Genomic DNA, 16072 nt, shown 5'->3' with positions numbered 1-16072 from the left:
ACCAATTGAATATATTTTTTTCTGATATTTGTTAAATATATCAAAATCGTGTAAAGATTTTATTTTCTTATTGTAATTTACTTAAATACTAAGTTTATCAATAATTTTTTTTCCTAAAGACATAAATCAGTTAATTAGATCCATATTAGTTAAAAAAATTTATGGTATCTAACATTCCAAAAGTACATTTATAAAAAATAAAGTCATTATTTGTTTAAGGAAAAACAAGAAGTCATTACAAAAGCAATTTTCTCTTTAAATAATATCTTACAAAAGCACATTTTTGTAAAGGGTATTTAATTTGCAGGTTTTGCTGACAAAGTATGATTATGTGAATCTCTTATATTGTTCATACTTTAATTTGTTACTGATCCATATTCATTAATTATAGGTCTAAAGCTAAATATATGCATTAACACTACTGCAAAGCATACGTTAAATTTCCATACTATATGTATCATATACACTTTTCTCAAAAAGATAAAATATATGATACTTATTATACTCCAATAAATAATACCAATCACGGAAATGAAAATTTTACATATTTTTGATTTCATATGAATATCTTCGTGAATTTTGTTTTGCTCCTTCTTCTAATTTCATTTGTCGAATCTGCTAAACATATAAAATCGATTAAGGTAAAAAGGTCGATACTGTGATCTTCTTCGTTAGTATTGTTATATTAACTGTATGTTGCTTTTCAAAATTTCTTTGTAGTTGAGTAAAAATGTTATTTACGACTGCATGGATATTTATAAGCAACCATCTCTTCTTCATCCATTGTTGAAACATCATAATGTTCAGGTATTTTGTTTTGTATTATTTTTAACCTTACAAAAAAACTAAACAATACAAAGTGAATGAACCATACATAGATGTTCGAAGGGCTATGGCCTTTTTTTTTTTTTTTTTTTTAACTTTAATTATCGGAAAGTCTCTTTCAAGTTTCAAGAAATCTTTAAGATGGTGTTGGTTCTGTCTTAAAGTTGATCATATATATGTTCATTGTTGATAACAACTCTATGTTACTTATTTGATTACACAAATCAAGAAATGTATATCCAAAGCATCCATTCTAGTTTCAGTAAGCTAGTTTGTTAAGTGAACACTTTACTTACACATGCTTTTCAATTTTTGGGTTTAGATGAAACCATCAGGATGGGATTCTCAGTTAGAGAATAGACTTGTAAATAAAAGGCACAAAAAGAGAATACATTGTCCAAGTGGAACTGTTCCTATCTTAAGAACCAAGAATAAAAATGTCTTATATTCTCAAGAATACTCCAAGAATCATTTCAATTTTCTCACAGCTCAGTATCCGGGTACCCATGTAAGTATATATTTTCTACATTTCCATTGCAATAGATAATATGTAGGACAATGTAAATTATTCAAAAAATATAATTAATTCTAAATTCAAGTATATACGTAAACCAAAAAAACAAGTCATGTCTAAATTTTTATAAACATTAGAGAGAGCCCCCTTTACTGCTTAATTTTTAATTTTTTTTGAGATTCTTGGAAATATGCTCTATAGAATCCCTAACAAACGTTTTTCTTAAGCTTTATTTTTATGATTTAAGATTTAGGATACGTTTAATAATTGAGTTGGTATTCTGTTTTTATTAAAACAATTTCGAATTTGTAAGATTTTACAGAAACCCGACAATAGTTATTTTAATGAACTTAAAAAAATCTCGTTCATATCCTGATGAGAGAATGGAAATACTAATTTCTTATAAAAAAAAAAAAACAATTCCAATATTTAAGCTTAGATTGAAGTATTGAAAATTCAAAATACTATAATTTTTCTATTTTTGTAGATTTATAAAGGTTTTTAAATAAAATAGTTTTTTAAAATCTAATATTACCCCTTGAAAAATATTTCTAGGTCCGCCACTAATGATCTAGCTAACTATATTTTTTTTGTATGGTTGAATTCTAACAAAACATATAAAAAATGTTTTTTTTTTGTGAAAAAAAATAATATGAACGGTAAGCTCCTTAATGTAGTCGAATTAACATTTATAGATCGCGGGAGTGAGAACAGAAGGAAAGAATATTTACCGAGGCGTAGGAGCAAGGATAAGTACTTATGACTTGTCCATTGGTAAAGATCAAAGCTCAAGTGCTCACACTTATGTAGCTACTCAATCCAACGATGACTCCAATTCTATTCAAGTTGGATGGATGGTACACAAATATTTTCTTCGTATCATACATCTCTCTATCTATCTATGATATATGTATGATTGGTTTCTTGATTAAGGCTATGGGAAAAATCATTTACAGATAAATGAAAGACTATTTGGCAATAAACAACCATGGTCGTATGGGTCATGGCTGGTAATTTCATACCAAATATGTGCATGGTTATATATATTTTATAACGTATATACATATCTTATGTAATTTGGATTTGTTGCATGTTTATAGATATGACTAATATTTCTAAGTCTTAGGGAAAACATGGATCAGGATGTTTCAATGTACAATGTCCAGGATTTATTCAAGTAAATAAAGAAAATCCAATAAGTGAACCTTTGTCCAATGTTCAGGATCCTCTCTCGTTTTCTATTCATCAGGTACTTTTCAGTATATTATGCAATTTTTTCATTAAAGTTAATTTCTAAGGATCAAAGTTTATAATCGAAGCTAATTAGTTACACAATTACTCATAGAAAATCATTAATATTTTCTATAAAATCTGAAACTAGAACATATATAGTTTAGAATTAACAAAAAAAAAGTTGTGTGTACAGAATTATTCAACTACGGTCACTGAATAACATGAATATATTGTGATCGTTCTGAGATATTCGATTTGATATATTATTTGAATCTATGGTTAACTAACACTTTCTAATTATTTATGAATCTGCTCATTTATATAAAAGGATAAGGAAACAAAAAACTGGTGGCTTACAAATATAAAACCATTTGGGATTCGAATAGTTGTGGGATACTGGCCAAATGAGTTGTTTAATGTTCTAAGAGATGGTGCTGATTTCGTTGGATATGGAGGAATTGTTACAAGTGATCCAAGAGGTCCAAGCCCACCAATGGGTAATGGTCGTCTACCAAACATAGATGATCGTCTTTGGTCTGGTTCTATTGACCATCTTAACATAATAGATTCGAACTATACTATTGTCGGAGCTAATGATATTAAGTCAGTGCCTTTGGTGGACAGTAACAAATGTTATGATGTTTACTATAGAGGCTATGTTGATGATGATGTTGGTGTTTCTTTGTCTTATGGTGGTCCTGGAGGCTTTAAATGTGGCTATTAGATTTTTATATCAAGCTAGCCCTATCGCTAGCTACTTGTTGTTGGTTACTTGGTTGTCAAGGAAAAAAAAAGAACTGAATAAAATACTTAATCATTAAAACATAAGGAATAGTTTTTAAAAGTTGTTACTGAGATGTTACAAAGTTCATGTAGATTACAAAAATTTGATTAAACTGATGTTAAAAAGTTGATTAAACTGATTTTGTAAGTTAATGTAGATTACAAAAATTTTAGAATAGATGGTAGAATTGTGTGATGGTTTTGGGAAAATGTAGGGAAGTACATTATGATTGAACAAAATGACATTTTAGTTCACACAAAGCCAGCGCAAAGTTTAATATTTAAAATGTAAGTTAAAATGTTAGACCACCATTATTGGTGGTTGCTTAGTAAAAATTTAGTTGAATCTTATGATTGTTTTGATTAAAATTAAATAGAAATTGATGTATTATATCTTAAGAAACGTCTCTTAGTGGATAACACTAGGAGATCAAAATACATCAAGATCATCATTACTACTAGGAGTCTAAATCCAAATATTTACAAGGTTTTAAAAGGTTATAAACGACATTTATAAGGTTTTTATAAGATTTTTAAAAGGTTTACAAAGTTTTTATAAGGTTTTTAAATGATTTTTAAAAGGTTTTTAAAAGGTATTTATACGGTATTTATGAAATATATATGTAAATTTACACACATATAAAAATGATTTGTATCTATAAATATAAGCTTACACATATTTTTTTGATAAATTTCAAATTTTATAGTGACTTTTTGATAAAATTAGAAATAGGAGTATTTTTAAAAAGTGGTATTGAAAAAGGAGTATTTTTGAAATTCTCCCTTAATTATATTAGAACAACTTTAAAATTAGTTTTTTTTTTGTTTGCCATAAAATATATGTTTGCCGACGCGCGAACAAATTTAATATTTCTGTAACATAAATTTAATTCATTTAATTTAATTTGATTATTTATTACGATTAAACAAGAACATAAAAAACAATAATCTAATTATAGTGATATGACGTGGATAACTTACCTATATCTATAAAAGAAATCACAAATCACCAATACATTCATATATTATGTATGTATATATTTATCTTGCTAGTTTATGTTTCTTTTCCTCTAACTCTCCTTATTATAGAGGTCTATAACTTACATACATTTTCACGGCATAACTTCTCCGCCAAAACTTGATATTAGCAAGCTTTTCTTACTTCGAACTCTAAAGAGGCTAAAATCACATAAGAACTCGTTTAGAACAGCAAGTGCACGATAATCACTTGTAAGAGTGGATCGAATATCAAAAACATAACGCCATCAAAAATGCTAGATCTATTCTTACCAAGAAAAAAAAGAATGCTAGATTTATATTGTATGAATTAACTAATCAAATAATGATTGTTTTGATTTTTTTTCCAAAAATGCTAAAATTACTATGAATTAAACAAGACCTAATAAATTTAAACACGTGTGAAAACAAAATATAACAGATTTTTTTTTTTAAGTATGATAAGCTAAATTATTGAAAATTAAGATTAAAAAGTGAATTTTGGTGGAATTAACTGAAAAACAAAGAATATTAAATGAACTAAAACAAACGAAAAAAAGACATTATAAAAGAAAAGTCTATTTACTGATTTCTTCTTTTATTATATAGATACCTTCTTCTTTTTTAATGTTTTCGGTTTTCAAAATCAAATTGATTTTTTGATCAGCCCAAATTATAATCAAAAGTTTATTACTCTAAACATATCTTTTATTTTTTTTTATACGTAGCCAAAATTTATATAATTCGTTTTATTATTTAATTGGTAGTAAAAATGTTAAACAGATCATGTCATCAAAGATGTTTCAGGAAAAATAAAATGTAGGTTATTGTAGCACTTTTTTTAATAAATAGTATAACTGAAATTTCATATGATATTATACTAGAGAAATTTTGGCTAATGCCCTTTCTTTGATACCTTTTTGCAAAATTACTCTTTTGTCATTTTCATTTTTGCCATCTTTAATCAATTACAATATGTTAAATTATTTTTTTAGATTTTTTTATAGGTTTGGATTTTCTATTTTATATTTAGGATATATTTTTGTGGGGTAAAATTTAATATTCGAAGTTTTAGGTGTAGAATTTAATCATTTTATATATTAAAAAGGGTATAATTGAAAATGGACAACAAGAAATGGTATTTTGCAAAAGGTATAAGAGAAAGGTTATTTTAAAAAATCCCCCACTTATTAATGCTACTTTATATCTTATGATTTTTTGAATCTGTTTTTTCTTCCATCTAAAAAAATATTTTCTCTCTTCACTTCTTTTTAAATAAAAACAGGAACTATTGCCATTTGCCATATATGTTATTACTAATAGGTTGAAAGATAAAGGGCTTAGCATTAATATATATAGATTCAAACATTAATTGTATTTAACCCCAAATAAAACATTAATTTATTGTATTCTAAAGCATTCAAAAATTTACAATCATTATTTTTGCAAGATTAATCATATCAGAAACATGATGATTTCAATGGATATCTTTGTGAGTTTTGTTGTGTTTATACTTTTAGTTTTATCTAGTGAATCTGCTAAACATATGAAATCTATCAAGGTATAGAGAAATACATTACCATACATTAAAAATCTTCGTCTTTAATTACTGTTGTTAATTAAATTATGTTGCTTTTTTCCCTTGTAGTTAAGTAAAAATGTTATTTACGACTGCGTAGATATTTATAAACAACCATCTCTTCGTCATCCATTGCTGAAACATCATAAAATTCAGGTATTTTGTTATTGCGTTTATCTCTTATCTATTTTTCTTTCTAATTTAAATATATTGACATCTTCAAAACCTTTAATCAATACAAAAATTCTTCTTACCCTATGCTTATGCGATTATTCTGATTGTTTGAGACTTGAGAAGTCTCTGTGATTGTTTTGATTTTCTCTTAGAGTAGGTAACATGCTAAGTGAACATAGTAAATATATTTAAAATTTACTATGTTCTATTTTTTCTAGGCGGTCGCTTAGGCGTTAGGTGCTCAGCTGACGCCTAGACGGCCGTCTAGACCGTCTAAAAGTTCATAAGTTCTATTTTTTTATAATTATAATTAGATATATTTAAAATTTTAAGTTTTAGTTTCAAATATATAATTCTTTTTTTTGTGTTAAAAAAAAAATATGTTCATATGTTGTTGATAGAAATTAAAAAAAAAATGTTTTTTTCTCATATTTGTTTATGATTTATTATTTTCACTTCTCTAACATATACTTTTATATAATTTTTAGATAAAATATCGTATATATAATGTTTTAGGTTGTAAACGACTAAACCGCCTAGATGTTGGGTTACCACCTAGCGGTTTCTTGAACACTGACTACTATACTTACATACGTTTTCGTCTTTTCGCATTAGATGAAACCAACTGGATGGGATTCTCAACCAAAGAACAAGTTCGTAGACACACAACACAAAAACAACAACAACAACAACATACAATGTCCAATTGGAACCGTTCCTATTTTAAGAACCAAGAAAGAACATGTCATGCAATCTCAAGAATACCCAATCAATCAGTTTACTACTCTCACAGCTCAATATCCAGGTACCCATGTAAGTATACATCATTACCATTAATTTTACATTTTTATTAAAAAAGTATTAAGCTTCTTTATTAGTCGAATTAACACATTTCTATAGATTGCAGGAATGAAAATAGATGGACCACGCAATCACCTAGGCATGGAAGCTGGTTTATGGACTTATAACGTCTCCATTGGTAAAAATCAAAGTTCAAGTGCTATAGCTTATGTAGCCTCTCGATCCAAATACGATGGCAATTCTATTCAAGTTGGATGGATGGTATTAATATATATTTATCTTCAATTCTTATCTTATATCTATTATGTATATATGATTGGTTTCTTAACTAAAGCTATGTGGATTATAATCATTTACAGATCAATGAAAAACTATTTGGTGATACACGACCATGGCGGTATGGGTCATGGCTGGTAAAAATTCACACCAAATTAACATTATATATAGATTAGCTCTCCTAATCAACTATATATCTTATGTAATTTGGATGTTTTGAACGTATTAATTTTTTTAATTTATAGTTAATTTCAATTTTTAGGGGATACTTGGATCTGGTTGTATGAATCTACAATGTCCAGGATTTGTTCAAGTAGCCTATGACGATCCAATGAATAAACCTTTGAACGTTACGGATGGTCGTAGTCATCTTCTTTGGCTTACTATACATCAGGTACTCTTTTCTTTTTTTTTTCTAAGAACAAATCTATTTAATTAGTCACACAATTTCTTATAGCAAACAATATATATACAAGAAAACATCGTGAAATCCTACAAAATTTTCCTATAAATATTTTGAATTTTCTATGAATGAAAAGTTACTTTTTTAATTACTTTTGCCACTGCTAATTCATGTAAAAGGATAAGGAAACCAAAGACTGGTGGTTTTCACAAACAAATCCGGATCAACTTAGCCAAAAACATTTAGGATATTGGCCAAAGGAGTTGTTCAATCTGTTTCGATATGGCGCAAATTTCGTTGGATTCGGAGGAATTGTTACAGGCGATCCAAGGAGTCCAAGTCCACCAATGGGTAATGGTCATCTTCCAAATAAACATGATCGTCTTGCGTCTGGTTCTTTAGACCATCTTACTACAATAGACATGGACGATACCCATGCCGGATTCAATGAATTTATGGCTGTGCCTTTGGTGGATAGCAAAGTTTGCTATGATGTTCACTATGTAGGATATGTTGATGAGGATGTTGGTATTGCTGTGTCTTATGGTGGCCCTGGAGGTATTAAATGTGGTGATTAAATTATTAAAATTTGTTTTAGCTTGCTAATTGTTGTTTTTTTTTGGAATCTTATAATAAATTATTAAATACTAATGAACAAATATTATAAAGCTTCTAAGTAATACTATATAACTTGTTCTATATTCAGTAGTTGGTCATAAACTCATACTGATGTGAAGAGAAAAGAAACATCATAGCTCGTACGCCAGTGGATAATTCAACATTAGATAATATGACTAAGCAGCTCAAATATTTTACATAACAACAAAATGCAGTTGAAAGAAATTGTTTAGTACCTAAAATTAAAAGTCTAAATAAGCATTGAGCACAGCAAGGTTACTGACCTTTAGCTCGATGTGTAACTAATGAAACCACTAAGTACTGAAATTAGAATACTAACTACTTTTCCTTTTAACTGCACCTTTCCGTTTACACCCGGAAATGGCAAAGAGCTGCTCATCTATAGACAAAATGCGTTAAGACTGGTCATATGCACAAAAAACAAAAGCTTCGTTTATGCAATGAACCTCAGATACACTAGTCTGGAAAGTCCAATACGGCATTAGTACCTGTGTACTTCTAGTTAACCCATGATGTTCTCCACGATCTTTGAATCAGTCGGGGTGATATTCGCAATGTGGTAGCCACTTCCCTCTTTAGCTTTAAGGTTTTGTTGTTAATTGGCTGAGGATTATCTATTATGTAACAATCGGGTTGTTGATCTGACTCCTTAGTACTCTCGGCTTTTCCTCCACAGCCATCATCAGCTAATGGCGTCTTATCTTCTAAATCATCACTTTCCTGCCTTTTTGTATCAGTTTGATTCCCATGGAAATCATCACCTTCTTCCGGAAGGGAATTGACGTTTTTATCTGTCATTTTTTTCCCAATCTCTTCTTTCTTCTCCATAGACCCGTTAATTAGCTTCAGACTGGAATCTAAATCATTATTTCCCTGTTCTAAATTCGTTGACTTCAAGCAGCTATCAAATGGGTAAGAAGGAGATATAACATCAGCAGTTGCACAATTTTGCTTGTGTGTGCTGTCTTTAGAATCCTTAGGGTTAGTATCCTCAACGTCTACAGGGAAGCTCATCTCAGGTGCCAATGGCAGAAAACCTGGAGTAGATTTAAGTCAGTCAGTACATGCACGTAGACACATAACATGGGTAAATTAAGAAATCAGATGCCAAGGGAAACTGAATTTACCATTGGAAGTGGACGCAATTGAGTCAGAAATCTTCTCATTGACCAATGATTTCTCTAGCATGCCTACGCCAGGGAACACCAACAAGTTCAGTTTCTTAATTACTTTCTTCGCTGATTCATTAACAGGCGAGAAGCCAAAGCCTGAAGTCCATGTATCAATCAGTTCTGGCACCGCTGGAATGACTAATTTGTCTACTTTGAGAGAGCCGAGCGCCTGATAACAAAGCACATGTAATATGGATCTTCAGAAAATTGTAAACAAAACCGTCCACTGGATTACCCAAAATGAAGTGTATATCAAACAACATAGAAGACTGAAATATGACATACTGAAAAAGAGCTTGACTAGTTTGCATCACCTGTTATGAGTGAGATCAGATGCCTACATAAATCTATGTTTTAGTTCAGTGTGATCCTATCTAGCAATCATTTAGTCATTTACCATATCATAATTAAAATGAACATAGAAATGGCAAAAAAAAATCTCAATTTCTTTCTTTAAATGAACCTGCGCTGAAAGAACCTGTGAAACAAGTATGGTCTATAGCCAAAACCAGCAGTATAGCAACAAACTTGCCAGACTTCTTCAGATATAGCAAGAGACATTTTAGAGAATTAAACCAGAACTTTAATGTAAATAACAACCAAACTAATAGCTGAAAGAGAGAAAATAGAGCTTAGGATATGAAAAGATGTGGAGGAGAGCTTACAGATTCAATGCCATTCATTAGGCGATGGCACATCCCTTGACGCCTATACATATAGCGGGTTCCGATAAACGGCATTTCTGCCAATTTATTTCCGTGGATCCTGAGTAAAGATAAATCAAATCACGGGACAAAAATCCAAGTTACTATACAAAAGACTACAGTTATAATTCTCAGATTTTCTGAGAACCCAGCAATGATACAACAACAATTCAGACCATGTAGAGGCATATATCTGAGGAATTTGTTTTTCTCATGTCAAGACATAAACTACTAACGTGTGGCACGTTTTATCCAATCTAAGAAGTCTGTAAGTTTATTAGAAGAAATCATATTTTGATTAAGGGGTAAAAGCTTAATATATGTGATATGCACACAACAAGAGATTTGTTGCTCAATAAATCATTACTAGCTTTTAGGACAATTATCTCTTACATACAGGTTTTTACAATTGAGCTTTGTGCAAGTAAATCCACTACTCTGATTCAAACAGTATGATGTCACATCTAGGTAATGCTTAATTGGATAATATAGACATGTCAAGTTTTTAGAAACTTAATAGCATTTGTAATCAATTTCATAATACCACAGACATACCTGATAGACGCCACAGCAATGATTTCATCCCCCCTCTCCAAAACAGCAGTGAGAAAATTGCTATAATTTAGCCTATAGAAGTTCGACCTACAAAACAAATAGGAAAAAAAAAAATATAATTTAGTAGCATATGGGCTGTTTACATCCATAAAATACTTGCCAATAAACAAATTGAACAAAACAGAAGCAGAAGCATGTAAGGACAGGTTTTGGGAATGACCTTACCCAAAATTATAAACAATGTTTTGAAGCAGGTTGACTCCACTCCTGTGATCAACCAAAGGTGAAAAGCACTCATCCATAACAGAAAATGCAACAGCCAGTTTAGCATTAGATGCAACCTTCTCAGATATGTCACAATCAGCAACCTCACTTGGGAGCTCAAAGCGGCGAAGGAATGTCCAGGAGAAGCCCTCAGGCAGTGGGTGTTTTACTCCAATGAGTAAGTCAAGATCTTTGAATAACTAGAGATAAAAATGAAGAAAGAGAAGAGCAAATGAATTACTTAGCATGCTGAGAGATTAATGTCCAAGAGGTATCATTATTTAATGTGCCTATTGTTCAACCTGATGCCCATATCTACAGAAACGGCTGTAAGTGTCATTTTTTACTTTCATTAAGCCACAAAAAATATTAATCCAATTAATCTACAAATCATATAAAGGTATTTTCCGTACTGTCTTTTACGTTTTCGTAGTCCCCAAATCTAAGAATGTATATGCTAAAAATTTATTACTGAAATACTCTACCCTCCTTGCTACAAATTTTTCTCGAGTCCCAAAGAATCATCATCCAAATTTCTATCTCTATATGGTAAACAGAAAGACTTCGTCGAACAATGGTGATCACATATGAAGAATCATCAAGTATTCTTAAATAAATTTTGCTCGTAAGAAATTGTATTGCCACAGAGAGACCTCTTAGACTAAATTCAGATTCCACTTAAATAGACCAAAAACTTAACCAGGTCCTTATCCACATTACTATCTAGCCCAATTAAAATATGCATGTATAAATAACATGCAAATACATTTACAAACTTCCACGAATTTTCTTTTGCAAACTTTACCTCGTGTTTCAAGTAATAAAGCCCCATGATAAAATGATAAAACAAAAGAAAAGGAAGGTTACCTCTTGACAATACTTGCCACAAAATGAATCAGTATTCCTCTCACCAGGCACCTTGTCATCTTGGCTGATGCATGCTTGGTGATCTGCAAGAGTGTGAAGGGAAAAATACTTAGAGAGTAGAAGTCCAATTGAAGAAGTTTAAAAGGAGCATGTACATATAAATGCAATTATAGATAAGATTGATTTAAGGTGTCGTTCATACATTTCTCCTCACATAGGCGGCAACTCGATAAGGGGGGTAGAGTTGAAATGTCATGATTAGCTGCCTCAGCTTTCTCGCAAAACTTGCATGAACAGTTGCAACAATACCAAGCACCAGACGGAAATTTCTGCAGTTTGGAAAGATATTACGTCTAGTAGAAACATAAACAATAACCCTATTCATCAAATAAAGCTATATAAATACTTAAAATGGTCAATCGTCATATCTTCCTTATCAAACATTACCCATATATTCAGTTTAAGAACCCATACAATACCATGGCTTTTGACCAAAATAGAGTCATTTCCCAGAAAACCCCTCTTTATCATAAAAATTTCATATTAAGCAGCAACTTACTTTTATGCCCAAGCAGCTCTGATGGAATGTTGATGGGCACCCATCACAGCAGATAAGATCTCCCCCATCCCCGCAAGTAGCACATGTATCATCATTTGGATCCCCGCCATCAAAGTCCACAAAATGGAACCCTTTAAGTTGTGATTCGCTTTGTTTATTCATAGACTCAAGAAGGCATTGCAAGATTGAATTCCCACCCTCTAAATACAGACTTTTGAATGGCTGGTTGCGCTTCCCTCCAGCATGAACCTCGAAATCAAGAACAGAGAACACTTCATCACAGCAGTTGCATCGAATACCCTCTTTTGTTATTATTCCTTCTAGAAGCATGTGCGTTTCCTTGCAGTCCATGCACTGAACTTTTCCGTTCAGTGTGACAATGGTTGAATCAATCATCCAACTCAGCATGGTCCGTTTCCCTTCAAATAAAATGTACTCATCCTCCTTAGAATTCTCATCCTCCAAAGAACTACGAGCCGACGGAACACATCGCTTTCTAATATGTTTTTCTTCCCTCTTTATTTTTCTGACTGAAACAGAAGTTCTTTCTAAGTTGTGCGATCCATGACTCCCTTTTCGTTTCTTCTGCAACCGGATTTTTCCCTCTGTTGAGACCATGTTTTCATTAGAATCTCTATCCTTCAATTTTGACCTTGGCTTCCCTGTATCGCACCTTTTCTTCTGAGTTTTTCTCCATAATAAGTGAAGGTCCTCTTCTGGTAGCAAGCCAAAACCAGAACCAGTGGTAGAGTTCATCTGATCATCCATGCTGCTTTCCAAATGTCTTTTATAAACTTGATAAGCCTTAGTCACTGACCAGTGAGTCTTTCCCTCAGGATTAAGATACACAGCATCCTGATAGGCTCTTCCAATTCGAGGCCTGTACTCAACAGTCCAACCAGCAGCTAGAAGTAACTGCAGTATTCGGTCACTCAGCATTTTCTTAGACTCTGATCTGGATTGCCTTCCAGTTTCATCTTGCGCATTATGTTGTTCTTTAACCATCCTTTCGCCATCTTTTAAGGGACTGTTGTGCCATGACTCTGAGCAACTCTCGCGAACTTTCAGTCTCTTCTTTGCTTTACAATGTGATTCATCTGTCACCCCTGATTTCCTCTTTTTCTGTGGTGTTGGAGGTCTTCCACGCTTGCGTACCATCTTCGTTCCATCAGACTCAGGTGTCTTAGCCGTGTAGGTACTTTTTGGTCTCCTGGATTCATCAATAGAGTCACTCATACTCTGTTCAGGCATTATTAGGGGACTCCCATGCCTACATTTGACATTCTCCTTTTCTATGTGAAGACCAACAGCTTTCTCCTTGGTCTTTGAGGGTCTACCACGCAGACGACTCAAACAAATTTTGTCAACACTCAACTGGCTGCTTAAATCTAGAGTTTTTGCATCTTTACAGTTCGAGTTAGGGCGACTCTGATCAGATTGACAGCTGATTTGCAACTTTCTAGGCCTTCCCCTCTTTCGTTTAACTTGCAACTCTTCATTACGTGGTTCAATATTCCCACATTTATCATATGACCCATCATCCTTGATTTCAACCTTAACCTGGCTCCTAAAATCAGTTCCAAGAATCTCTTTAGCTTCACCATACTCCTCGAGCTCAAGTTTTACTTCTGTTTTCCCCTCACTAAAGCAGCTTCTGCCAATACGTTTCTCAACATTATCATCTCTTACCAGTTCTTCCTTCTTATCTAAAGACATCCCAAGTTTACAATATGAAATTGAGCCGTTCTCATCAGATTGGCTGCTGATCTTCAACTTTCGAGGCCTTCCTCTTTTGCGTTTCACTTCCCCTTCTTTTTCATGTGGCTCAAAACTCCCATTCTTATCATCTTTAAATCCCAGTTTAATCTGACTTCGAAAATCATCTCCATGAATCACCTCAGATAAAAAAGATTTCACTTTCTCCTGTTTTACATCTTCTTTCACTTCATCCACAGAACACATCCCACTAACTTTCCCCATCTTATCACCCTCACTTAAATCTCCAATATCAACACCCTTTCTTTTCTTACTCATACCTCTACTAAGTTTTCCACTACTCACTATATCCCTCGCGACAGAGCCTGACCGAAGAACCCTCCTCGTAATGAGAATTTCGCGCTCAACCGGCTTAACATTAACTTTTTTCTTACTCTTCATCTCAGTTACATTCTCCATATTACCATCATCCACTAAACTACCACATTCACGGTCAACCTTATTACCACCAGAATCACTAAAACTTACAATTGGTAAACCATGAACTTCCTCAATCCCATTTTTGAACTCTGCACTAGGACTTGAAGGATACTCGTTTAAGTTAAAACTCTTTCGCTCCATATTACGCTTAGACACAATGCTCTCAAATCTCATCCATATAGAGAACCCCTACATCCAAAATTCACAATAAACCAAAATCAAAATCAAATTTAAAAAAAAAAAAAAAAAATCAATAAATGCACTTGTATGAACAAATCAGATCGAGAAACGATAAGAAGAAGAAACCCAGAACTTTAATCGGAAAACGGAACTCATAACATAACCGTACCGGAGATTTTGATTATTGAAACGAGCACCGGCGAAATCAGACGGGGAAATGAAGGAATCGGAGGGGGGAAAGGAAGAGAAACGACGGCAGATTAACGAGAACGCGACGGAGGTTCACCGGAGATTAGCATTGTTGGATCGGTAGAGAAGAAGACGAAGAGACGACGAAGAACACAATAAACGATCTTTTTCACTTCACAAGGGTTTAGGCTCTCTTTGGTTTGTGATGTGAAAAAATGGGAGACAAAGGGGTTTTAATTTTTTTATTTAATTTTTATTTACTGAGAGGGCTCATGCGCGAATCGAGGAAAAATTTAATATTTTTTTCTAAGTGATGGTGTCTAGGGGTAAATTCGTCATTTTATATAACGTTGTTGTTTTTTTCCCTCCATTTTAATTCCGGGAAATTTTTGTTTATTTTAAAATGTGAGAAATGGCAAAGACCAACCACCTGTTTTGGTTAAGTAACATCAGTTTGGTTTGGTTTTGAATCTTTATGAGTTTTTGTTTTTTTTAAAGGTTAAAATAGTGTTTTAATTTAGGTTTTTATATATTTTAATACATGTTTTTTATTTTTTATTTTGAGTCAAAAGATTACAACTTAATTCCCAAGTTAATTTTTCTGTAGTCGACAAAAAAAAATATTTTTTTGTATTCTTCCAAATCTGAACCAGTTTTGGGTTTTTTAATTTAAATGGTAAGCAATTTTATGTTGTATTGTAGTTAAATTTGTTGTGGAATCTGTGCGAATTGACATGATTGATGTGAATATATTTCAACTAAAATTCAGCTGCAAGCAAAAAAGAAAAAAAAATCCCTATTTTACATAGTTTATATTTAGTATTTTCGAGTAACGAATTATCCAAAAATATTGGATAAATCGGAGAATATATAAAAATATCTACGCATTTTCTCGTAAAGTGGGTTTTATGTAAATTTTAGATTAGGTAATTAAGATTATTTTAAATATATGTTAGATGTTTTAGATATTTTTAGATAAAGTTTTAATAAAATAAATAACACGAATGGATAATTCGGTTATTATGTCTGATACCTAACCTGTTTTTTGTTTTGTATCCATTAAAAAATCTCTAACGGTAACTATTCCAACATGTATGGAATGGTATATAAAAATGTTTGCATGTGAATGATAAGAGTAGCTTTGTGGTATGCAACTTTGATAA

At 31.9% G+C, this 16072-nt stretch overlaps 3 protein-coding genes across 5 annotated transcripts; 2 read left to right on the top strand and 1 right to left on the bottom strand.

The window, feature by feature from the left end:
* The first annotated feature begins 532 nt into the window (after window positions 1-532).
* LOC17880777 lies at window positions 533-3397 on the top strand. Its single transcript, XM_023779403.1, has 7 exons — window positions 533-641; window positions 721-807; window positions 1148-1333; window positions 2035-2196; window positions 2296-2349; window positions 2466-2588; window positions 2901-3397. The coding sequence occupies exons 1-7, from the start codon at window positions 561-563 to the stop codon at window positions 3294-3296; spliced, it is 1089 nt and encodes a 362-aa protein (XP_023635171.1). The 5' UTR covers window positions 533-560; the 3' UTR covers window positions 3297-3397.
* A 2388-nt stretch (window positions 3398-5785) lies between these two features.
* Window positions 5786-8285, top strand: LOC17878736. Its single transcript, XM_023779379.1, has 7 exons — window positions 5786-5912; window positions 6000-6086; window positions 6720-6917; window positions 7005-7166; window positions 7265-7318; window positions 7444-7575; window positions 7764-8285. Exons 1-7 carry the CDS (start codon window positions 5820-5822, stop codon window positions 8160-8162), a joined length of 1125 nt encoding a protein of 374 aa, XP_023635147.1. The 5' UTR covers window positions 5786-5819; the 3' UTR covers window positions 8163-8285.
* A 66-nt stretch (window positions 8286-8351) lies between these two features.
* Window positions 8352-15102, bottom strand: LOC17878342. Of its 3 annotated transcripts, none has more exons than XM_006282954.2 (9): window positions 14890-15102; window positions 12345-14729; window positions 11988-12114; window positions 11786-11868; window positions 10880-11118; window positions 10655-10741; window positions 10061-10160; window positions 9351-9564; window positions 8352-9260 (listed from the first exon to the last, which is right to left on the bottom strand). In XM_006282954.2, the coding sequence occupies exons 2-9, from the start codon at window positions 14712-14714 to the stop codon at window positions 8722-8724; spliced, it is 3759 nt and encodes a 1252-aa protein (XP_006283016.1). In that variant the 5' UTR covers window positions 14715-14729; window positions 14890-15102; the 3' UTR covers window positions 8352-8721. The 3 variants fall into 3 exon arrangements, with proteins under 3 accessions (XP_006283016.1, XP_023634795.1, XP_023634796.1); XM_023779028.1 differs by lacking the exons at window positions 8352-9260; window positions 9351-9564 and adding exons at window positions 9735-9769; window positions 9859-9934; XM_023779027.1 differs by lacking the exons at window positions 8352-9260; window positions 9351-9564 and adding an exon at window positions 9581-9934.
* Window positions 15103-16072: the final 970 nt, after the last annotated feature.

The sequence above is a fragment of the Capsella rubella genome, unplaced genomic scaffold, assembly GCF_000375325.1.
Source record: "Capsella rubella cultivar Monte Gargano unplaced genomic scaffold, Caprub1_0 scaffold_7, whole genome shotgun sequence".
NCBI classification, from domain to species: Eukaryota; Viridiplantae; Streptophyta; class Magnoliopsida; order Brassicales; family Brassicaceae; genus Capsella; species Capsella rubella.
The sequence above is the reverse complement of the archived record's forward strand: the minus strand, read 5'-3'. Positions and strand labels throughout refer to the sequence as shown.